General features: G+C 24.2%; 1 protein-coding gene across 2 annotated transcripts; it reads left to right on the forward strand.

Annotated features, from left to right (window-relative positions):
* Positions 1 to 441: 441 nt before the first annotated feature.
* On the forward strand, positions 442 to 7120 carry LOC129618524 (5-oxoprolinase). 2 transcript variants are annotated; one of them, XM_055533316.1, is made up of 9 exons: positions 442 to 619; positions 2458 to 2696; positions 2759 to 3035; positions 3102 to 3296; positions 3351 to 3468; positions 3522 to 5027; positions 5087 to 5347; positions 5417 to 5891; positions 5948 to 7120. In XM_055533316.1, the coding sequence occupies exons 2-9, from the start codon at positions 2535 to 2537 to the stop codon at positions 6818 to 6820; spliced, it is 3867 nt and encodes a 1288-aa protein (XP_055389291.1). In that variant the 5' UTR covers positions 442 to 619; positions 2458 to 2534; the 3' UTR covers positions 6821 to 7120. The 2 variants fall into 2 exon arrangements, with proteins under 2 accessions (XP_055389291.1, XP_055389292.1); XM_055533317.1 differs by lacking the exons at positions 442 to 619; positions 2458 to 2696; positions 2759 to 3035 and having other exon boundaries at positions 3157 to 3296; positions 3380 to 3468; positions 5948 to 7119.
* Positions 7121 to 26184: the final 19064 nt, after the last annotated feature.

A 26184-nucleotide genomic window follows, 5' to 3' on the forward strand; every position in this document is an offset into this window, starting at 1 on the left:
GATATAAACGGGGTATTTGACCAAAAAAAACTATTAGAAAAAGGGAAAATTTATAATAATACAGTTTGCCGTTGTAGTATGCTAAGAGAATGAAAGCTGAATAGTTATGAAAAAAACTATCAGAGTTATCTAATAAAAAAAGTTTTTTTAATAGATAACTAATATAATTTTAATAATACACTATATGCATACTTTAGAAATTGTGCTGTTTCAATTTACTCGAAAATATTTCGTGACTATAGAAAAAGGAATTTTAGTCCCACAAATATGGTTGTTGTTCATGCTTAAACAAATTAAACATAAAACTGATAGCTACAAATTTACCAACTACAAAACCTCAAATTGGTAGCAAAAGTGAAATGTCAAAATCATATGTTTTTTGTTTTTAATTTAATGGAATTTTAGTTAAAAACAATTTAGTCTGTAGTTTGTATTAATTTTTTTCGTTTTATTTTACTTTTTTAATAGTTTGTAAATAGAATTATTCAATATCACGAATAAATAAATATAAGTAATTAAAATAATCATTTTTAAATTTTCTATTTGTCAATTACTAATGCTAAGAAATTTTGCCATCTTAAATAATTTATCACGATAGTTTAATTAGGTTTACGAGCACGTAAGTATGCAAATATGTACCTACATAATTCATTAGACTTTAAACATAGACAGTATAAAACCTTTATATTTTAAAACTAAAAATTAGATGCGAAATTTCTATAAAAATTTTTATCAGCTTTCATTAATATGTTCATTTATATTAATTTATATTCGAAAATTACCGATACCGAGCCCCGCACTTCTGGTTTTTTAAATTTTAAACATTAAACTATTCATAACAGAAAGGACTGTTATATTAAGCAATTTCATTAGATAAATTTTAAAACATTTTAAATATATGAATTAGAGGAGCAAAAGTTTATTCGTAAATACTACAAATCAAAAACAAAATGATGAGAATAATCGTATGCGTGCAAAAATACAATAGCCTGGACCACAAAATTAGCGAATAGGCTGTTAATCTTATCTATTAAATTTATATAAATATTAAGTAGGTAGGTATCTATATATGACATATTTCATTAACATACCTTATCACTTTCTTAAATACTTTCATACTTCAATGTAAATAATAAAATTTTTGCTAAAAAAGCAATAGAAAATTAAATTTTAGTCGTTCCATAATTTTGAAGGTGTTAAAAGCTATCGGTCGATTAAAATTGAGTGCCGCACAACTCTTTAGGCAATTTTATTTGTTAAAAAAGTAGGTAATTTATTAAGATTGAAAATAATTTATTAGTTTGTTATTTTATTATTAAATTGTTTTAAATATTGTGTAGAGAAAACAGGTGGTTTCTCTAGTGTTTCATAATACCTTATCATTAAATAGTTTCTTACTAAATACAAAAAGTTTCAGATATAAAATGAAATTAACATAGTTATATATTAGTAGTTTGAGAAATTTGAAAGAGACCTACATATAAAGAGCTATCAGCCGATTAAAATTAAGTGTAGTTGAGGTACTTATATAAATTTATTTGTCATGTAATTTATTTACAATACTAATAAGTGATTTGATATTCCATTATTTGAATAACAAAAATTTTCGGGATTGCATAATATTAATTCAGTTAATACAAATATACAAATTATTTAATACAAATTGAATTTTGAGAAAACTAAAAGTTTTTATAATGTATTCAAGAGATGTATACATAGGCACATTTATCGTGATCTAGAATTTCAAAGTTTTATGATGTTGAAAGTTTAAATTTGTCAAAATTTTTAGGCGTTCTTTAGGTACGTAGGCGTTCATTATAATTTTAAACTTTTCTAAGGCATCCCGTGCTACGGCATACAGAGTCACAAAAAAACTGTATGATAGTTATTTGTAATATTTAATTAAATTTTAATTAGCTTGCATTTGATATTGTTTTTATTTTTAAAATATTTTTTTTTCGGTTTCATTATGTTTTGTTTAATTTACTTAAAAATGTCTTATCAATTTACCTACTTTATAAAAGAGCCTTATCAAGTTTAAGCAACCCAATTTTTTGTCTCAAATTTTATTTATTTCAAGTTCAATTAGATTGAAGTACTCGTGTAACAAAACAAATATTAGAAAATGTATTTAATTCGTCATTAATTTGTTTAATTATTCTTATCTCTAATTCTAATTTTCAATATTCAATGACATTCTCATTTGAATACCGTATTTTCTTCATCTTCATCTACTGCGATAGCTAAATTGAATTTTAAAAATTTATACATTTTTACAAAGCAAAGACATCTACAAAGCAAAGCTTAAACGTGTTTACTTTAAGAAAACAAGCTAAATTAAATAAATAATAAATTTATTATGATTAAAAACATTGTATTTAGAAATTTATTTCTCATTAGAACAAAAGGTGAAAAGTAATTTTCGTTAAAAAAATTTATTTTAATCTGTATTTTTAGATTTATCTTTTGACTACATCAGATTTAATAACAAATATTTTACTACTCAAGTTGAATATCCAAAACTCAGTGAAATAATGAGTACAAAATATTGTTTTGCTATCGATCGTGGAGGAACTTTCACGGATGTATTATGCATTTGTCCCAATGGTGATGTAAAAACTTTAAAGTTGTTATCGGAAGATCCGGCAAATTATAGTGATGCACCGAGAGAAGGTATAAAGCGGATATTACAACAGGTAAATCAAATTTAGATAAAAAAAAAAATAAAAAAAGAAAATAATAGCAAAATTATTGAAAGGAAACCGGAAAAGCATTAACATCTGACGGTGTTGTAGACACTTCTTTGATTGGATGGGTACGTATGGGTACAACTGTAGCCACAAATGCACTTTTAGAAAGAAAAGGAGATCCAGTAGCATTAATAGTAAATAAAGGTTTCAAAGATTTACTTTATATTGGAAACCAAGCACGTCCAAAAATATTTGATTTAAATATTCGAAAACCGTCCAATTTATATCAAAAGGTTGTAGAAATTGATTGTCGAATAGTGCCTGAACAAAAAATATGTCAATTGGGTAATTTTTCCAAAATATGTCAATTTGAAAAAAATTCTATTAAATTAAAAATATTTTATTCTATAGATAATTCTTGGAAAGTTTTAGAAGGAGTTGCTGGATCAAAATATCTTGAAAAAACTCCATTAAATAATGATGAAGTAAAAATGAAACTTAAAAAAGTTTTAGAAGATGGAATATCATCGATTGCTGTTGTATTAGCGCACAGTTACGCTTGTCCAAACCACGAATTAGAAATCGGAAAAATCGCAAAAGATTTAGGTAAAAACTGCAGTTATTGCAATAGTATTTATAATACTTTTTACACTAAAATAGGTTTTTCTCATATTACTTTGTCACATCAGGCAATGCAAATGTGCCGTGTAGTTGCAAGAGGATACACTGCTTGTGCTGAAGCATATTTAACACCTCATGTTGAAAGATATTTAAAAAGGTATATTCGTTACATAGGAGTGATTATCTTACTTAAAAAAATGATTCTCCTAGTTTCAAGTCAGGATTTAAGGATGAACTTGCTAACTGTGATGTTTTATTTATGCAAAGTGATGGTGGTTTAACCAAAATGGAAAATTTTAGAGGAGCACGTGCTATATTAAGCGGACCCGCCGGTGGAGTGGTCGGATACGCTGTGACTGGTTCAAAAGAAACTGAATTGCCTTTAATTGGATTTGATATGGGCGGAACTTCAACTGATGTATCAAGGTATCATAACAAATATGAACATGTAATTGAATCAACGACAGCTGGAGTAACAATTCAAGCTCCTCAGTTAGATATCAATACAGTTGCAGCTGGCGGAGGATCAAGATTATTCTTTAGGTCAGGTTTGTTTGTTGTTGGTCCCGAATCTGCAGGAGCGCATCCAGGACCAACGTGTTATAAAAAAGGTGGCCCACTTACTGTAACCGATGCTAATTTAATATTAGGCAGACTTTTGCCGAAATATTTTCCAAAGATTTTTGGTCCAACTGAAAAAGAACCTTTAGATTATGAAGCTACAAGAGAAAAATTTCAACAATTAAAGGCGTCCATAAATTCCTTTTTGAAACAGAAGAATGAAAAAGAACTCACTCTAGAAGAAATAGCTTTAGGTTTTATTAGGGTGGCAAATGAGGCAATGTGTCGTCCAATTCGGGCTTTAACTCAAGCCAGAGGATATGACACCTCGAAACATACTTTGGCTTGTTTTGGTGGAGCTGGTGGGCAACATGCTTGTAGTATCGCTCGTGAGTTAGGAATGTCAAAAGTTCTTGTTCATAAGTACGCTGGTGTTTTATCAGCTTATGGTATGGCACTTGCAGATGTTGTAACTGAAGTACAAGAACCATTTGGTTTAGAGTACAGCGAAAATAATTTTGAAATGATTGCTGCTAGATTAGATAATCTTAGTCAAAAATGTGAAATTAAATTGAAACAACAAGGTTTTGAAAATATTATTTTGGAACCATACCTTCACTTACGTTATGAGGGAACTGATTGTGCGTTAATGTGTTCTCCTAAATTATCTTCAAATGTCAAAAATACAAATAACTTATTTAAAAAATACGGTGATTTTAACGTTCCGTTTGTTGAAAGATACAAATCTGAATTTGGCTTTGTGCTGCAAAACCGTAAAATAATAGTTGATGACGTTCGTGTTAGAGGTTTAGGAAAGACCACCACTCCTCCAGAAAAAGAAATTGAGAATTCGACTACTGAATTGGAAGCAGAGTGCTTTACAAAAGTCTACTTTGAGAAGGGTTTAGTGGAATGTCCTGTTTATTTATCTAACAAATTTAAGAAAGGACACCTAATTACAGGACCTGCTATTTTAATTGATAACCTTTCAACAATATTAATTGAACCAGATTGTTCTGCTGAAGTTTCCAAATATGGGGATTTAACTATTAATGTTGGTACAAATTATAAGCATGGTATAGATACAAAGCTAAATGCTGTACAATTAAGTATTTTTAGCCACCGTTTTATGAGCATTGCTGAACAGATGGGAAGGTAAACTTTTGTTATTTAAATTTGAAATAAATTGTAAAGATAACTAAACTGGATTATAGAGTTTTGCAACGAACTTCAATATCGACAAATATCAAGGAACGTTTAGATTTTTCGTGTGCATTATTCGGTCCGGATGGTGGATTGGTTAGTAATGCTCCGCATATACCAGTACATTTGGGCGCCATGCAAGAAACTGTGCAATATCAATTAAAAATCCGTGGCAATACATTAAGAGATGGAGATGTAATATTATCTAATCACCCACAAGCTGGTGGGTCTCATCTGCCGGATTTAACAGTTGTAACACCTGTGTTTTACAAGTAATTTGTATAGTTCGAAAATTAATTCAATGTCCGTTATTTTATTTTCAAAATTAATTTTTATTTTAGAAACCAAACACTACCGGTGTTTTTTGTAGCTTCAAGAGGACATCATGCTGATATTGGAGGCATTACACCAGGTTCAATGCCACCGCACTCTAGAACATTGGAAGAAGAAGGTGCCGCATTTAAGTCATTTATGATAGTAAAAGAAGGTGTATTTCAAGAAGAGGATTTAATAAAAGAACTAACAACGCCATCTAATGCCCCAGGAGCAGCTGGGACTAGAAATCTGTCAGACAACATTTCAGATTTGAAAGCACAAATAGCTGCAAATCATAAAGGTATACAGTTGGTTGGTGAGCTTATTGATGTCTATGGGCTTGATGTTGTTCAGGCCTATATGAATTATATTCAGGAAAATGCAGAAATTGCAGTTCGAGAAATGCTGAAATCAATTTCAAAAAACATTTTGAAAAAGGAAGGTATAGAATTCCTAGAAGCTGAAGAAATGATGGATGATGGATCACCAATTCGCTTGAAGGTATACAAAGATTTTAAACGGATTCTTTTATTAAAGTGTAATAACTGTTATTTAAGGTAACAATCGACGAAAGTCAAGGCTCAGCAGTGTGTGATTTTTCTGGTTCAGGTTCTGAAGTTTGGGGTAATTGCAATGCTCCAAGGGCAATTACGATTTCTGCTTTAATATATTGTCTGAGGTGTATGGTTGGTCATGATATACCATTGAATCAAGGATGTTTGGCACCAATAAAATCTATTATACCAAAAAATTCTATATTGGATCCATCTGAAAACGCTGCTGTTGTAGGAGGTAATGTCCTAACGTCACAGAGAGTCGTTGATGTGGTTTTAAAAGCATTTCGAATATGTGCCGCTTCTCAAGGCTGCATGAATAATATTACAATTGGAGATGACACTTGGGGTTACTATGAAACTGTTGCTGGCGGAAGTGGAGCAGGACCCAATTGGAATGGCGCTGGCGGTGTTCATACTCATATGACAAATACTAGAATAACCGATCCTGAAATTCTTGAATTGCGTTACCCAATAGTATTGAATAAATTTTGCTTAAGAGACGATAATTCCGGTGGAGCAGGTGCTTTTAATGGAGGAGAAGGTGTACAAAGAGAACTTCTGTTTCGAAAACCTGTTACGTTATCAGTTTTAACTGAAAGAAGAGTTTTAGAGCCATATGGAATGAATGGTGGATCATCTGGTAAGAGGGGAGTTAATTTACTGATTAAGCCAAACGGTCGCATTATAAGTTTGGGTAGCAAAACTGCAGTAAATGTTGAAGCAGGGGATATATTTTCTATGAAAACACCAGGTGGTGGCGGGTACGGCAAAGTAGGTAATGTTACATCGGAAAACAACTTTAAATCAGAGAGTAAGAATTTTGTTGAAAAAGGAAGCGTGTTTGCATACAGACAAATACAAGAGTCCCAATAAATATTTCTGATTTTTACAAATTTAGAGAAAAGTTAATATTGAAAAAAGCAGAAAAAGCATAAAACTCATCGGTATATATTATGTATTGGGCCAAATTATAAATTTTCTGCGATCAACCAATTTTCGTACAACTGAACAAGTCAATTTATAAAAAATGTCAATTTTACTTTTTGTTAAAAGGGTGGCAGTTATTTTGAAGTAATAGTTATGCAATAATGTAGTTTATTTTCTTTTACATAATTTTAAAATTATATATATTTTTAACATTTAAAAAATTAGAAATTTTTAAAATTTTTATAATATTAATAATATATTGTTATATGCAGATGCAAAATAGATAAATACACTTCATATTTCTGTTATTGTAGTGTTAAGACATAATAGAAAACAATCGAAATTTTTTAACTTGCTTAAAATTTAATTATTTTATCATAATAAAGCATTTTATATTGCGTAGATGCAATTTTATCACTTAGGTAAATATAACTTATGTAGGTACAGGTAAAATTAGAACTTAGTATATTAAAAAATTGGTAAAATAACGTAAATTTGGTTACAAGTTTTCTGTTGTAACATAAAAATCTATGCATTGGATGGCCATACCAAATATTTTCTATAACAGTAAAGTTATATTTATTAAAGAAAAAAAGGTTTGTGTCAATACTTGAAAATTTACTACATAACGACTTCAGCGCTGTTTGGGGATTTCATGAAATTAAAATGAATATTTTTAGAAGCAGTGTGTGTTATTGTACTTGGGAACACAAGCGTTTGTAAATAGTAAAATTTTAATTACTAGTAATAATTTAACACAAATGCTTAATTTTATTTTTAAAAATGTGGTTATAATTCAATTTGTTTTGTCCTTAAAACTTCCCAATATTTTTGCTAAAGGTTATTTTGTTTACATACGCATGTTTAATTACTTGTAAGCTAGAAGTGTGAGAAAATCTACAATCTGTGAGTAATATCTTTGTCATACATATCAAAGGCGAAAAGGAAATTTTTGGTGCAAATTTAAAATTTCAAGATTCGACGCCAATTATATTGAAGACGGTTCAAATAATTGAAAAACAGGTCTCCGTTGAAATCATGTTTCTGTTTTCCTCAAATAGTATTAATTATCATTCTCCCGACAAATTAATAGTAAATGTATTAGGAATTCATCGTAAATAATTTAAGGAAATATGTTCATTATCGTCTGATCATATTATCTCAAAAATATAAAATCAATCCTCAGTAAAAACCCAATTTTCGATTTTACGAAAAATTTTACTAATTTGTTCATTAACAAAGTCGATGTATAAAACTCTATTCTATTGTCTAAAAGATAATTTCTAATCTTAATAATTTTAAAAACTCCAAGTATTTCATGAATCTATAAGTTTATGGCATTTTCAAAAAAGTTAAATGCCACAAGTCTATTTGTCTACAAACCGTTTAAAAATCTTTTTCAATATGAAGTGAGATAGATATTTCAAAATGGAGTATTTTTGGCCATTTAGCCGCAATATTATTATGTAAACTAGAATATAATATACTGATAAACTAGTATATTATACTAAAACAGATATAAAATACTATTTAAATGATACTTGGAGCATCTACCTGTATATTAGTTATGGTTTTTAAGAAATGATAATAAGAAGAATCATATATTAAGTTTTCAATTTTAGAAAAGTTTAAAAAATAATTTTTTGTTTTTATTTTTAAAAAAATATTTATTCAAACTTTTAAGTCTCTGAATGGAACCTCTAAAACTTAAGTTATGAATTTTTATCATTTTTATTTTCAAGTTATTCGTTGTTTATTTGAAGGAAGTATCTCTCGGGATAAGAATTTAACTTGCATGTTAAAAATAAAATAAAAGTAGAAAAACTCAAAAGATAATTTCTTTCAAAAAATGTTAAAATTTCGTTATACTTTTTTATGTTTTCTTTTTTATTTTCAAATTGTTGGGGTACCCATGTAATATAAGCGTCATATACTTATTTTTACGTGTATATATAAAGTATGATTGTATGTAATGAGTAAATAACAAAAACTTCAATAAAAATTAAAAAATATTTTGGTTTTTATTCCCAAGATGAAAGTAACATTTTGATATGAAATAAACTCAAATGTCTTTTATTTTAATATAAAAGTGTATACAATTGTAATAATATTCTTTACTAAAAACAGGTAAAATGAATAACTTAAATGTCCCAGGTTTGTCATTTTTCAAGATATGAAATGAAAATAGAGCGTTGCCAAACCAAAATTATTTTATATAGCAAAGTAATACCAAATGTTATAATTTTTTTAAATTATATAATAAAATTTCCTGATATAATGGTACCTATACATAATTCAGCAATTAAAATTTATAGTAACTGTACTAATATTTTTTTTAAATCAGGAATTGTATTACAGTTTTGTCTACAGAATATATGACAAGTGTGAGTAACGCTTTAATATTAAAAATTTGATTTTACACATTTCGGATTAAGATATTTTATATTTCTAATAATGTAAAAATAAAATACATTATAAAAAACTCTTACTAAAATTTTTTTACAATTTATGCTGCTTACTTATTATTATGACAACAATATGTCCTTGCAATGTATATATATTCCTTTCTAAATGAAAATCTAATTTTGATTTGACATATTCAGTAATAAAATTGCTGACTAAGTTAATAAATTGACGTTAAATCTGCAATTTAATAAACGTTGTCTTAAATTCAACGAATTTCGTTGTTTATTTTAAATATTTATTACAAATTTGACATAAAGATTTACACATATGTATAGGTGTTAAAACATAACTGTAAAATATTTTTCATAAATTTATTTTTGTACAGTTTATTTTTATTGTACACACTTATATGCATGTACCTACGATGTTAACATGAATAATGACAAACTAACCAAAATAATATAATAAAACAAAGAAAATAAAAAATTTTATTACAGTTAGAATTTTTATTTTTATTTTATTATCAGTCTATTTAGATCTGAAAAGAAAAAAAAAATCTAATGTGGTCAGCACATAATCGGCCGCAATGTATATTCTCTAGTTTAGTGAAAGTGTTACAGAAGATTATGAAAATGCCATTTAAACATTTCCGTCCAATATTAAGGACACTATTAAGCTTATTAATCTGAACCCTGATTGTTTCAAAAAATTTCTATGTTCATTGTATTAACACCGCGAATTTAAATATTAATTTTCAAATTTTTACGCTTCCAACTGAAAACAACTCCACATCCGAAATTCGGTGCCATCATATAGTCTTCCTTATTGTATGCAATGCAGTTGATAATAAAAATATAAAACATATTAAAAGAATTACAAAGAATAACTGTTTAACACATATTGTCAAACTCGCTCACATCCTTGTGCATAAGCTATTCTCTTAATGATCACTCATATATTTTATGAATATGTGAACATTTATGGAATGTAAAGTCCTTGATATTATTTTATTACTTTTTCTATTATTCTTTTCTTAAATTAAGATTGTTTTTTTTTACCTAGATAGATTTTTGAGGCGTGTTCTATAGCACTTTTCAAAATTACATTTTTGATGAACGAAATGAGAAAACAAATTAAAACATAATACTAATGTGGCGAATGTAGTCATTGATTTGGTATATTTTAATTTAAAAAATATATTTCAAGAAGATCACATAAAAGAAATTTTTATATTTTCGATTTAGAATAAAAATTGTATTGAGAATTGGATTACGTTTAGTTTTAGCAAATAAGCAATAAATTTAAATGACTATATGTATATGCTTAATGTGGGTAGATGATAATGCATATGCCAATGTCCGCAGCCAAAATTGTTATACAAGTGTTATATTATAAAGTTGAATCTGAATTTTTAGCCCCTGCGAGAATAACCTTCGGATTAAAACATTACTTTGTTTGTATTATATTGCTTCTTTTTGGAAATTTCTTGGAAAAACTGTTCATATAGTGTTTAATATCTATTTGCTCTTATACGAGTATAATATTTCTTGATATTAACATGTATGTAATTATTTAAACCTACACAATATTTAACAACCTACGGTATTATAAGATTAATGATTAAAATGCTATAAACTAATTACCAAAAAATTACCAATCAGATTGCATTTATACTTTTAAATCAGCAATAGCAAATGATTGACCGTATTTGGTCTTCGTTAATAAATACTATAAATAAGGATGTGTAGTCGTAATATTATATTTTTCAATTTTGTCAAAAAATTGTTGAATGAAGAATGTTAAATAATTGTCTTTAAATAATTTTCATTTTTGTATAAAATCATGTAAATTTCTTGTGGAAACACAATGGCTGTAATACCATACTCAAAAGAGTGATTTGATATACAACATATTATGATATTTTCGTGAAAATTTATTATGTAAGTTAAAATATTATTATACACAAAAACGGAAATCTCACTCATCTGATTAAATTTTCTACATTATTTTCCGCTTTTTTTTTTTTTTTTTTTGAATCAAGGTTATTTACTTTTTTTATTTTACTGATTTTACCTATATAAATGTGCGTTACGTTTCATTTATGTGTTACGAAAATTTACAAAAATGGTTTTATGAATTACCTGTATTACATTTTACCTATACACATTATTTCCCTGTTATTGTTTTGGATTATATTATTTAAATGTGTTAAATATATATATATATGTTGTGTATAAAATAAACATTATTATATTATGTGTATATTATATATTATTGAATCGTGATCATTTCTTTAATAATTTATTGAATTAAAAATTGTTGATTTCACATTAACTTATTGTATAATGTTTTATAATCAAGGACAATTTAAGGTTTCTCATAAATTGCGTGAGTTGCGGATACGTTGTATATTTTTTAACATTTAACTATACATGTATAGTGTATCTGTAATATGTATTCTATGAATTCGAGGGAATTAGCAATAAATATTTGTGAGAAAATTTATGATTTTAATGATTTTACAATATTTATTATTTATTGATAGAATATTAATGGTTATAATTAAAAATGTTTTCACTTGTTATTTTTTTGTGGGATTTTGCAAAATTACTCGTCATAAGAAGTTTTTGTTTTACAAAATATACAATATTATATTCAAAGTATTTTATTATACATATGTTTCCTGGTAGGTTGGGGAGCAGAAATATTCACAGCAGGCATGTCTGTGGTATGAGTTCACTTAAATTCGGACAAAATCCGAGCGTGTCCGATTCAGAATTGACGGCTTCTTGGTCTGCAATCCTAATAGAAAAATCCTAGCTGGGTTAATATCCATATTTTTTATAGGTAAATGTGAAATGTCCAACATTAAAAATATACGGTTGGGATACCTGCCAAAGTGCTGGAAAGACTACGCGTGTCGGCGTTATTTTCATTAAAACCGTTGTTTACAAAAATTTCAACAAATTTTGTAGGTAAAGATCTTTTCTTTCGAAATTCGTTTTTAAATTTTGTTTTTAAAATTAAGTTGAAATCTTTTTGCAGAAAAAGGTTATTTCCTTTACATTTTGGCCTAGAATTTATAATTATATAATGGGATTAATAGCCATTAATATAATAGGAAGTTTTTTATATGATTAGTCACTGACATAAAATAAAAGTGAATTTTAAAAATGACCTTCATTTAAATTATTTATTCCAAATTTTCATTAGGTTATTATAAAAAAATAATATTTTAATACATAAAAAAAAATAATTTAGAATTTTCTTCTTCATAAAACTATTCCACTATATAATTAGTCAATATATAGCTAAATATATTTTGAAAATTGTTATATACAAATTTATTGTATTTTATTTTATTTAATAATAAAAGTACATAAATATTTTAAAATATTAAGATATAGAAACAAAACAATATTGTAATTAGGAACAAGTCATTTATAAAAAAAATTTTTATTATTTTCCTCCAAGGAACAATAAAATATAATTGTAATAATTAAAAAAGGATATTTGTAAATGAAAATTATTATTACGAACTTATTAATATTCATACATACCATTATATGAATATTAAAACGGTTTATGTACAAATAAAGAAATTATTTAATAATATATCACTTTTTAACACATAATATATTTGAATTAGAAAAAGTCAATTAATTGGAAAAATTTAATTATTTATAAATGAATAATATGATTTTGTAAATGTGATAATAATATTGTAAAAATGTAACCAGTGAAACTCGAATGATTTGCATATGAAAGCATAAATTATATCAATATCTTTAATGGTCAAAAGTTGAGACTTATCCGAGTCATTAATAAGAAAGATCAATTTCATAATCTTAAAACTTTCAGATTAAAAAACCCTTTATTTGTTGGAAGAGCCATTATATTTGAATAGAAAATGAAATTGTAAAAGTTTTTGTTCTAGGAAAATAAGGTTTTTGGACAGAAATTGGTAAACAGAAGAGCAGACGGGAAGGCAAATTATAAAGTTAAAAATTCAAAAATTTATTGTACGATTTTTATTTGTGAAAATTCAAAAATTTCTTTTGCGATTATCAGTGCTAATGTCGTATAGGATTTTTGAAACATTCAGATCGGATCAGATTAGATGTTGGTCAATAATGCACTATGACCCAAGAAATAGATCTATAGTACGGGACGGCCGTTTCTTGGATACATTTGAGATTTGATAACTAATTCGAGATAAAAATGTTACCCATATTTTTGATGCCTTAAACAATGTTATATAATATTGTATCCCGTATATTCATAGGATTGAAATAAATCCATAGCATAGAATTTTACATGTAGGACCGAATTATATTTATAGGACCGAAATATATCCATAAGAACGAATTATATCCATAAGCCCAAATTATATCCGTAAGCCCAAACTATATATATATATAGGACCAAAATAAATCCATGGGACCGAAATACATCCATAGGACCAAATTATATCCATAGGACCGAATCATATCCATATAGGACTAAATTATATCGATAAGGTTGAATTATATTCACAGGACTGAAATATATCCTTAGGACCGAATTATCTTATGGATATATAATTCGGCCCTATGGATACAATATAGTCCTATTGATGAAATTTTAAAATTTAATATTTTTTATCAAAATAACGGTTCTTAAAAACTTTTACTGGTTTTAAAAGTAACTGTGGTGATCAAAAATTAATAATAGTTGATAATTATAGATTTGAGAACTAGTTGTAAACAAAAATTTTACCAATCGTTGATATTCTAAACACTAATATATAATATTGTACTCTTTACTGAATCACCCTCTACATATGCACATGTTTTCAACAGTAACATCAATCTTGAAATGACAATCTATTCCTTCAACAGTTGTTTAGATTCGTGAACTTTATTTTTTTCAATATTCATTCGTTTTAATTTTTTTAAATTTCGTGATTTTTATTAAATTTAGTGCGTTATAACAATAATGTGAGTCCTTAATTATTATGTATTCATGTATTAATTATTTATATTAATTGTAATATTATGTATATATCAACAAATAATCTTCTTAAATTCTTGTACTGTGCAAGGAATCCAATTATAAAATATCAAATTAAAAATAGCAACATTCTTTAATTAAACTTTTACATAGGAATTCCGTAACATGGTCACACAAAGCTTATACAGCATATACTTGTGTCATACAAAATTTGTAGTATAATTATTATAAATGAATTAGGATATTTAATATAATAGAAATAGAAATTTGAATGATTTTATTTAATCTTTATAATTAGTTTATTTTAAATTCAGATTAATCTCAATTATTTGCGTATTTATGTATGTACTTGATTGTAATTTTTAATGAATTTTCGATTTTAAAACAATATTATTGTAATTGTTATCGATTTAATTTGTTTAATGTTAAATAAATTTTAATTTAATTAAATTTTAAGAACTTGACATTGTATGCGTACACTAAACAATTATTGTAATATATACAGATGGTTTATTTCGAAAGTGACGTAAATCCATTTGGAAAAAGAGGAAATGTTGCCCCGTTTAAGCTATAATAGAAATTAAAATACATGCTAATTTATTGAACATATAGAAATAATATTGCTTTGAAAATAAAAGGGATTTGAGAACAGTGTTAGAATTTTGTTGTAGTGTACTATTTGATATTGGATTGGAATACGATGGTTTGATGCAACTTGTAAGAATAACATTCTATTGTTAACACTATAGAAAATAGAATACACTATTAAATAATTAACACTTAAGAAAGAAATCTTCTTATAATGATTTCTTAATAATTTAGTGCCATTAGTAATATTAAACTACATTAAATGCTGTTAAAAATTGTTTGAAATGTTGACATGCTCTTTGAATTTGAGTGAAAATTGCATGTAAATTTAAATTTTTAAGAAACAAATCGCAATTTGTTCAGTTCTATACTTTTATAATTGTAGACAATATTTTTATTGTGGTTATTAAATCATTGAAGTTTCATGTTACAGTAGAACATTTACTGTCATTAATTTAATGTACTTTCAGAAGCACCCATATTTACATTAGGTTCGTTTCTCTTTATGACAATTATATTATATGGCTATGACAATTATTCTTATTAAAATAATAATGGCACGCTACAAATTTCTAAAAAAGCACGTACGTATAGCAAAAAAATTTGATTTAAATAGAATATAATTATAGAAGGATCTTAAAAATTTATAATTTCTATAATTCAATCAATGGTAGTTTGTGAGATTTTCCAAAATAAATATGGAAAACTTTTGCCCGTCAGCTAATTTGGCATTGTTTGAAAATCATTTTCTTACAAAATTACTTTTGCGCTACACAATTTTTCTCTTCTATTTCTTACAAAACGGAGTTGCTTTAAATTAGAAAAGATTTTAAGAATTAGTTGGTGCATCAAGAGTACACAATAATTGTATAGGCAACAACTTTGTTAAAATTTATAGAATTAATCAATTTACGGGACAAAAAATAGCCGAAAAAACTATTTGAAATTTACAAGTGTCGTATACTATCACAAATCTAATGAAGCTTTTAGAATATTTTCAAAATTTCAAGTGGAATATATCTATACCATTATATGAAATTCAGTTTTCTATAACAATCTAAACTAAACATATATACAAAATAATATAGACCTATTAAAATAAACTGAGAAATGCTTTTCTATTTAATCGATATTATAATTGTAGTACATGTACTTACATACATAATGGTTGTTATTTGAAATTGAGGACTAAAAAGAGTTTTTTTGTTATGTTGCATATTATTCTGATGATATACTAGATTATACTTTATTTTTCCATACGTTTGTTTAGTTTTCCTGTTGTTATTTTCAATGTTTATTGTTGCGATTACATGTTTACGTATATCTACATTTTACTCATTTACCCATATATGTGTTCGTACTTACATATAATCTTATGTACATACATAATACGCATATGTAAACGAGGTTAAAATTTGTTTTCTGATTTTTATAGTTTTAGATCGCATAATATGTAAATGTAAGGTACGAGTATATAAGGTTTTTTTTCTTGATGTGCTCAAAAATTATTCACTGAAATCGAGCATGCTATTGAATTGTTTGATTAAATTATGGAATGAGAATATCGAATTTTAATTGAAAACTTGTTGATTTGTACATTGTAACACTGTAGATACAAAAACCAAAAAAAAAGGAAAAAAAAAAATGGAAAAAAGGAAGTGATTTCATGAATAAATATTCTTGTTCAAACATTGCAAAAAGCAAACATTTAAAAGGGTGGTCTGAAATAAAATTGCGCCTTTAGGTATGCAAACACATATAAGTATGTATTTGTATAGGAAAAATATTGTAAAAATTTATAGTAAAAATTTATCGTATATCTGTATGTATGTTTTTATAGGTAGAATACTTTTTAATCTTATTTGTTTAATTTAAATAAACAAAACTTGGTATATCGTTTTTTTTTTGTGTTATTTAACTGCAAAAAATGCAACCATTTCGTGTTTTTATTTTTTATTAAATATTCTGTGTTTCTGTGTAAATGACAAGTTTTAAAACATTAAAAAAAAATTTTTATTTGAAAAATAAGAACTCATTCATTTTATAAACTAATTTTGTTGAATTGAATTTGCACGTTTCTTTAAAATTATTTATTTTGTGAAGGAAGGAAGCAGAGTAAAATGAAAATAATGTTAGACTGGGCTATATGAAATTTAATAAAAAAATTTTTTTGAATTTTAATTTAATGACCATAATATAAAAATTTAATTATATTATTAAAAAACAAATTATTGTAGTTGCACTAATGAAAGTGACGGTATTCCCGATTCATTCATATTTTTCATAGAACTATAATATAAGCATGTGATTTTACATTTATTCGGAAAAATTGTAAGGTTTACCTTTAACTACAGAGATTATAGTCGTTTGTCTTTAGACCTTTTCAGAAAAGTATTTTCTTTGCAACACTGAAGAACAGCTGGATAATGAAAGTAAACATCAAAATTTCTTTTGATACTGAACCAGCATTCTTTTTTGAACTATAAGTATCTTCTAGCTTGGCATGCTATAAACATATACCACCGCGATATGACAAAATTGCTAGCAATTGTAAAAAATGTACTCTAGCTCATATATTTATTAATATATTTATTATATATTTTTATTAATATTATTTATTAATAATTATATACATTGTTCTTATTATATATACGAGTATTACAGATTTCGATTGCATTATCTAAAGACACAGTTATAGATGGGTTAGTACTTATATGAACTACAAGACGAGTAAATACTAATTAAGTTGTTAATGTTACGTGACTGTTTTCTTATAATGCTATTGGAAGTCGATTATTATCTTATTATTAGTGCAGTCAATTAAAGGTTGATATCTTCAAGAGTAAGATTATCTCTAGACTAGTTCTTGAAAAAGAAAATTCCTTTAAATCACTACAGAACAGCTAAATAGCTGAATTATTGCAAATTTTTACGTATAGGTATTTCAAAACATAATGCTCTTGAATTTAATTGCTTATCTATTTCGAGAAAATGCATATTGATAATAAAATTTAAAGGAAGGAAGTGTGGTCGTTTGTGTACATTGTGAAAACTTTTTTTTTTATTTATTGAAATTTTTTCTTCTTTTTTGTTTTTGTTTAATGTTTGCATAACGTTAATGTTAAGTAAATGATATTTTTTTTAAGGTATAAAGGTAAAAACACAAAAAAAAAAATATTTTATTAAATGAAATGTACTTGATATTGAATAAAGAGAATAATGTATAGGTGATTCACTTTTGTAAGGTGTAAATTATAATTATGATGAGATTTAAATAAATATTTGCTTTTGAATGAAACAAAAATAATTTGGTTGATTACTAAAAGAGAAAAAAATCAGTTTTCATAATGACCGTACTTAAATAAATGTTTTTTTTTTATTTTTGTAATTTGATTAATACTTTGTAAATCAAGTTTATGTATATGTGAATCTTGTGTGTTCCATTTTCAAAAAATTTTAATAATTTTGTTGAGAATTTCAATTCAATTTAATATTTCGTATGTTTAAGTTCGTTTCGTAAAACCAAAGGTAATTTAATAATATTACTTTAATTTTTAAAATAAATTTGAAACATAAATTTATTTTTCTATATTTGGTTAAGGTATGAAAAGTCTAAAGATGCGTTTCCTCTCACCGTTCGAAAATCCGAACAAAATACTTTTAACCTTATAATAAATTTGTAATTGCATACAAAAAAAATTTTCGATTTTCTTTTACGAGTATGTAGCGAAGGACTGATATTTCAATTCGTAAATAAATATTAAAAATAATCTAACAAAGAATGAGTTTTGAATTCAAATTAAATTTTTTTGAACTCAAACTTTCAAGCCATTTCTGTTTTTTGCATATGTGTTAGTAAAATGAAACATTTTAAATAGTTAAGAATATGGTCTGAACGCCCGAACATTGACAGGGAGTGAATCTTAATTTAACTTAGTAATTCCCAACGAAGCATCAATTGAAGAATGTATTCCATGTTAAAGTTTGGTAATTAAAAGGTTGCAACTTAAATAATATTCAATTTAAATTCTAAATCATAAAAAAGAAACAGGTTTTTTAAAGTACTTTTATATTAACTTCACTTCAATTTTGCTGTCTTCAAAATTTTTAAATGTTAATAACTCAGCTTTTAAATGATCTGAGATCGTTGTGAACGGAGGTATTTTAATATAACTCATTAAAATTTTAAAGGAGTGCGATTAAAAAGATAAGTGCTTATTTTCAGATCGAAAACTTTATCGTAACCATTTCTGAGTAGTATAAACAAGGGCATTTGCTAAAAACGGAGTTTTTGAATACCTAAAAGTAATAGTTTTAATTGACATATAACTTAAAAAAGAGTAAACTGAAGAACCTAATATTATAGCTACATGTGCTCTACATTTTTTAATTATTTAAAAGTAATTTATTTATATAATGAGAATTAATCATTTTTACTTAGATTACAGAGCTCAAAGTGTTTATAGAAATGAGTCTAGTTAACAGAAAATCGGAAAATTAAAATAAATTTAGCTAGAATCGTTTGAAATCTATAATAATACTAATACTAAGAGCCCTGTACCTTTTCTTATTTCAAATTTCTAATTTTACTTACCTATATTACCGACACTACATACAACAAGGAAGTTTAGTTTTCGGCGGGAATGCGTTTCTCTATGCTAGGGAAGCGTAATTAAACTATTTTTAGATTAACTATTTAGTCGGCCTGTCTATCTGTCAGTATTTCGCTCTTTCGGTCTGTCGTTGTACCGGTATATCGGTCTGTTGGTCTGTGTGTCATATGAGTTTTAGAGTAAGATGGTTTGATCAACTTTTAAGACATGTCAGACCTCGGAAACAGGACTTTTTTTACGGTTCTATTTTACACTTTTGATCAGTATTAACATATTTTTAATTATGTTATTAATATAATAACAATTATTTATTTTCGATTATTATTAAGAAGATATTCAACCGATTAACTGGAAATTATATATATAAGTTTCGCTTAATAGTATAAGAAATCACATAATTTTTAAAAGAAATATTGGAATATAATCAACTAATTTTAATATATGAATTAAAGTATGAAAAAAATGAACTTATAAATTTTTTTGGGAATATAAGATACTTGCTCGGATACTTCTGCTATGGCCGATTTTACAAATTTTTATTATATTTAAAGAGCTAATTGATGAAATTTTTCAAACTTAATATTTATCTCTTATTTAGTACCGGAATAATTTTGTGCTACACTTTTGCTAAACAACAACTTGCAGTCGATTATTTGCTGACCACATTAGATTGTTTAAATTTTCTGTGAAGATTACAATATTTTAGTATGTTTGCATTTAATTTTGCTTAACAAGCAATTCATTAACTTTTCGAATACATTTTGAATTTTTCTTTAAATTCCGATTTTGTTTTAAAGAATATATTAAATTTCAAAGTGTTTTATTAATTCAATTAATTAATTTAATAAATTTTTTACAATTTTTATCATTTTTATCGAAATATTTGTTGCATTGGGTTTCAACCAAGCGGTAATTATGATCAGACCCGGTTCTAACTTGTTTGGCGCCCTAAGCTGTTTCCAAAAAGGGCACTTCCCGCCCTCCGCTCCCGTTATAATAAGATTCCGCATAATAAAGCACTTTCGTATAACTTTCGTACAATGCTGAATGCTTGATAAATCATAGAATTAAAAGCATGAAATTAAACTTCCAAATTTTTCCTTTGAAATGTTTGTATATCTTATTTTTCAAAATTTTTAATGGCGCCCCTGTTTTCTGGCGCCTATTGCAAATGCATACTTTGCTTATATGGTAAATCCGGCGCTGATTATAATTACAGTAATGGAATAAAAATTAATTACAGTGTTTATACCATAATTAGAGGACCTGAAAGAGAGAAAATTAATTATGCAGAAAAAAAAACGCAAAATTTTTTTTTTTTTAATAGACATATCATGTATTTTTATTTATTTCTAAAATTTTTATTTTTAATTTTTGTTTTTTTTTTTCTTTAAATTTAATTTAATTTTTTTTTTGTTGGTTTTTAATAATTTTTTTACTTTGAAATTTTAACATCAAAAAATTTGTTTTTTTTTTTTTTTATTTTGTTTTTTATAGGATTTTTTAAATTTTTTTTTTCTTATTTATTCATTTTTTATTTTTAATTTTTAATTTTAAATTGATATAAGTTTTAATTTTTAAGATTTTATTTAGATTTTTCATTTTCAGTATATTTTCAAATATATTTTTGTTTTGTTTTTGTTTTTGTTTAATTTATAATTAATTTTAATTTTTTTTTTCGGTCTTCTATTTTTGTGTTTTTTTTTTTGGTTTTTATTTTACTACACAAAGGTACATTTAATTGGTTTTTTTAATGAAATTTTTAAACATTTAAAAATTATTTTTTCTTTTTAATTATTTTTTTTTTAATTTTATTTAATTTATATGTATATATATATATATATATGCGAATTAAAAATTTTATATTTTTTGTTTCATGTTTTTTTTTTCAATTTTAATATTTTATTTTTTAATTTTTTGTGTTTTTAATTTTATTTAATTTTAATATGATTAAAATTTTTAATATAATTGTGTTTTTTTTTTGTTTTTGGTTTATTTAAATTTTATTTTTAATATGGTAATAATTTCATTTATAATGCATTTTAAATTCATGTGTTTTTTTTGTTTTTCTTATTTGCATATATTTTTAATTATATATAGTTTAAGGTTTTTTGTTTTATTTATTTAAGTAATAATTTTATTATTATTTATATGTATTTAATTTATATACATTTATATATTTGTATTTATACATTTATTATGTGGTTATACAAATATAATTATGTATAATTATTATTTTTAATGTTTAAATCTAATTATTTTTTTTTCTAATATTTTGTATAAAGAACTAAACTAAATAATAATTTTATATTTTATATATATATATATATATTTTTTTTTTGGGTTTTTTTTTTTAAATTATTTTTTATTTAAATACTTAAATTAATTAATTTTAATTTTAATTTTAATTTTTTTTTTTTTGATAAAAATGTTAACATATTGTTCCATCTCATATTAATTCCATCAATTTTCAATCTATATAAGCATTAAAAATGTAGAGACAATTAGATATTTAAATTTATTTTTGATGATGATCGTAAATAATCATAGTCCAACCCTCTTTTTATATCATCATATTAATACGGAGATCTCTATATTTGTGTGTATGTATGTTTCGCTAAATTTAAGACTATATGTTTTATTTTTACCTTATATATATATATATATATATATAATTTAATTATATTATATACTTACTTATTTCTTATAATCTGCATTTACATATACATAAATATATATGTATTTATTTATATGTGTATATATTTAAATCTATAAATATAATAATAATTTAGTTTGTTTTTTTTGTTTTGTTGTTTTTTTATTTTATTTTTTAAATATATAATTTATTTACTAAATAGACAATTTTTCATTTAAATATATATTATGTTTTCATTTAATTTTCTATAATTAATTTTTATTTGAATTTTTCATTTATTGAATTTTTTTTTTTTTTATATTCATTTTTGTATTTTGTATTATAAACCATTGATTTACTCTTAAATTAAATTATTAGTTGACTTTTTTTCTTATATAAATATTCTTAAATTTTTTTTAAGATAATTTCTTGTTTGTTTTTTTTTGTTTTCATTTATTTTAAAAATACTTTTTGTAATATTATTTAATATAATTTAAATTTTTTTTTTGTGGTTTTGCTCATTCTTTTTTTAAATATTTTATTAATAACATCGATTTATTTTATATACATATGCATGTATGTATATATGTATATAAACATTTTAATAAAATTTTAATAATTTTTTGTTTTTATTATAAATTTAATTTTTATATATTGCAACAAATATTTAAGCATTGTTGTATTGAAATCAGAGAATTGGAAATATTTCTGATTTAATTTTCAAAAATTAAATTGAATTATTAAAATGAAAAATTCATTTTTTAAAAATAGGAAAAGTAAATTTTTTATATTACTAGCTAGATGCTTATTTTTTAACTTTTCTTTTGTAGACTAATTTATTAAAATTTATAAATAAAGATGGGGTGGATTAAACTTAAGATTATTAAAAACCTATATATTACATTTGTCTTTAAAAACTTATATTGAATAATTGTATAATTTTAGCACTAAATTTAATAAAAATATTTGCCTTTAAGTAAATTTCCATAATTTATGTCATTAAATATTGCATAAATTTAGGGCTAGTATAGGGTTATTTAATTAAAACACGTATTATTAAGTAGGTTTCCGTTTTTGTAAGAAGACGATAGCAATGTTACATTTTTGCTTTTATAATACTGGAGAATTGGGGAAGTTAAAATTTTTTATATTTGGAAGTGATACTGATATTTTATTAATCGAGAGGTAAAGGAGATAATTTCTAAGGTATTCGAATTTAAAAGAGAAGCAGCAAAATGAATGAATATACTAATTTTTGAGAAATGTGTGAAAAACTTAAACTTTTATAATTTGGATTTTTAGTTGAAGCAAAATAATATATTGGTAATAATTTCAATCCAGTTCTCTGAATTCGTTCTTTCAGTTTTTTTTTTGTTTTAATCAAAATTTTTTTTGTTTTTATAAAACATAGTTTAATTATATTATAGACTTTAGTTTAAGTATATGTGTGTGTATAGTAAATAATTTATTTTCCATTAACATTTTCAATTAAAAACTATTCAATTTTAAATAGTTTTGTTTTTCATTTTTCTTTCTTGTTTTTTATACATTTCATTTAAGATAATCATTTTTTAAATGGTCCTGTTTAATTTATACTTTGAAATTTTTAATTTTTAAATTTTATTTTTGTCTTTTTTTTTATTTAATTAATTTTATTACATTTAAAATATTTTTCAATTTTCTGATTCGTTTTTCAATTATTGAAATTATTTTTAAAATTTTCATTTGTTTTTTTTTTTTTTATATTTTCTCTTTGAGATTTTGAAATTTATTAATATTTAATAATAATTTATTTTTAAATATTTTTTTTTAAATTTTTATATTATTTAATTTTTTAATTAATTTTTGGGTTTGATTTCAATTTTCTTGCATTTTTTTTTTGCAATTAAATAATAATATTTATTTATATTTTTATTGAATTTAATTTTGAGTGTATTCAATTTTTTTTTAAATTTTTTAAATTAAATTATTTGAATTATTTTGTAAAATATTTCTTTAGAATCATCATATCTTTTATGAATTTAAAAAATATATATATTTTTTTTTAATACCAACATGCATTTTATTAAATTAAGTGGATATCAAATATTAATAATATTTATTTTTATTTTTTGATTTCAAAAATATTTGAGGTACTTACCATTAAAAAATAATGAAAAATGATATTTTATTGAGATTTTGTTGGAAATAGCTAGGTTTCCAATTAACATTATCCTTTTAATTCAAACTTTAAAAGCTTTGTCATTTATTTTTTTTTTTGTAATTCTAAAGAGCTTTCAAAATTTTATGATGTGGATTAAACGAATAATAGAGATTTCATATAAATTTTTTTGATTTACCGCTTTTAGAAGAATAAAATGTCAGAAAATTTAAAAACCAAAATATAAAAATTTCGATTTTTTATAATAGATTTCTCGTTACCTTTTTTTTTATTACAATTTATAAATTGCAGAATGGTTCAGAAAAAAAATGTGAGGAAAGGTTTCAATATAAAACCAAAAAAAATATATGTATATATATGTATATATATATATATATACATCAGGAATTTAAATTTAACTCTGAATTAAGTACGTTAAGCTTTTCAACCTTATAATCAAGGTTTCTTAATTTTTGACAAGCTTTGAATTTCACTGTAGATATTAAGAAGTCAATAACTATTTATTAAAATTGGTTTGAAATAAAAATTCCATAAAAATTCATTCTTTAATTCAAAATGTAAATAAATTACTTATTGACGTATTCGCGGTAAATGTTAAAAATTTTTTTTATTGAATTGTGTCAAAAATTGTTTGTCATAAAATTTTATTTTGATAAAATTCACTTTCATCTCGATTCTTCGAGAAATATTTAAATATTAATCAAATATTTTTAATATATATTTTTTTTTAAATTAAATAAAAGCGAGCCCATTTGTCCATTTCTTTATTCCTTATTTTCATGATTAAATTTTTTCCATATCTTTCAGTTTTTCTTTCAAAATATGCCATCAATTTCGTAAAAATTTTATTATCATAATTTTTCATAATTTATATAAAAATTCCACCAAAAATTAATTAAAGGAAAAAGCGAAAAATTACTTTAATGCTAATTGTAAGACAGAAAAAGAAAAAAGATAAAAATCACAAAATTATTGGAGTATGTAATTTTTTAATCGGAAGTAAAAAAACACATCTGTTCTTGAAAATCATGCAGTATTTAAAACATATGTAAATTATAAAAATTTATTCATAAAATTTAATAATATCAATAATTTCATGAATTAAGCAAGATGAATTTTATGCATTCCCTTTCAGTTGTAATGCGGATTAATTTATTCGATTTGGAAAACTTCACAATATGAGTGCGTTTTTTTTTTAAAAACTGTGCAAATTGCCGCAATATTTCGTTACAGATATTGCAATTTTTCACATGTGATTCATATTTTTTCATATTTTAATAATTATTTGTTATAATAAATAATTCCGAATTATTTGATTGTAATATGAATGCCATCTGGAACTTACTCATATATTCTCACAAATTTAACATTTTTGTAAAAAAATACATTATTATTATTTTATATGACGCATTATAATATTAATTTTAATTAAGTTAGCCTCTATTTTATTTGATTGGATTGATATGGGGATATTCAGATCTTGAGTACGAATGACAACTTAAATTTTTACTGAAATTTAATAAAATTTTCATAGTACAAAGTACATTGGGTCCTTCAATTTGGATAATTACAATTGGCAACACTAAAATATTATAGTTATTGTGTAAAAAATTTTGTGTTAGGTTAAGTGAATTTGGGTTATTTTCAGGGAATTGTGAATAGTTTTAGCGAATCCTAACGAATTCAGGCAAATTTGGATAAATGCGGATGAAAAAACAATTTAACTTTGAACAATAAATTGTTTTGTAAAACAATATAATTTTTCATTGAATATTAACAACTTTACCTGTTTATGGGGGAAAGAAACTAAAAAATTGTTCCACAATATCTTTTCTTTAAAATTAAATATTTTATTTACAAGTAAACAATTTGCTCTTTTTCATGAGGGTTAAACAAACCTTTTATAATCATAAAA

Source organism: Condylostylus longicornis, unplaced genomic scaffold, assembly GCF_029603195.1.
Source record: "Condylostylus longicornis isolate FDR11 unplaced genomic scaffold, ASM2960319v2 ptg000009l, whole genome shotgun sequence".
Classification (NCBI taxonomy): domain Eukaryota; kingdom Metazoa; phylum Arthropoda; class Insecta; order Diptera; family Dolichopodidae; genus Condylostylus; species Condylostylus longicornis.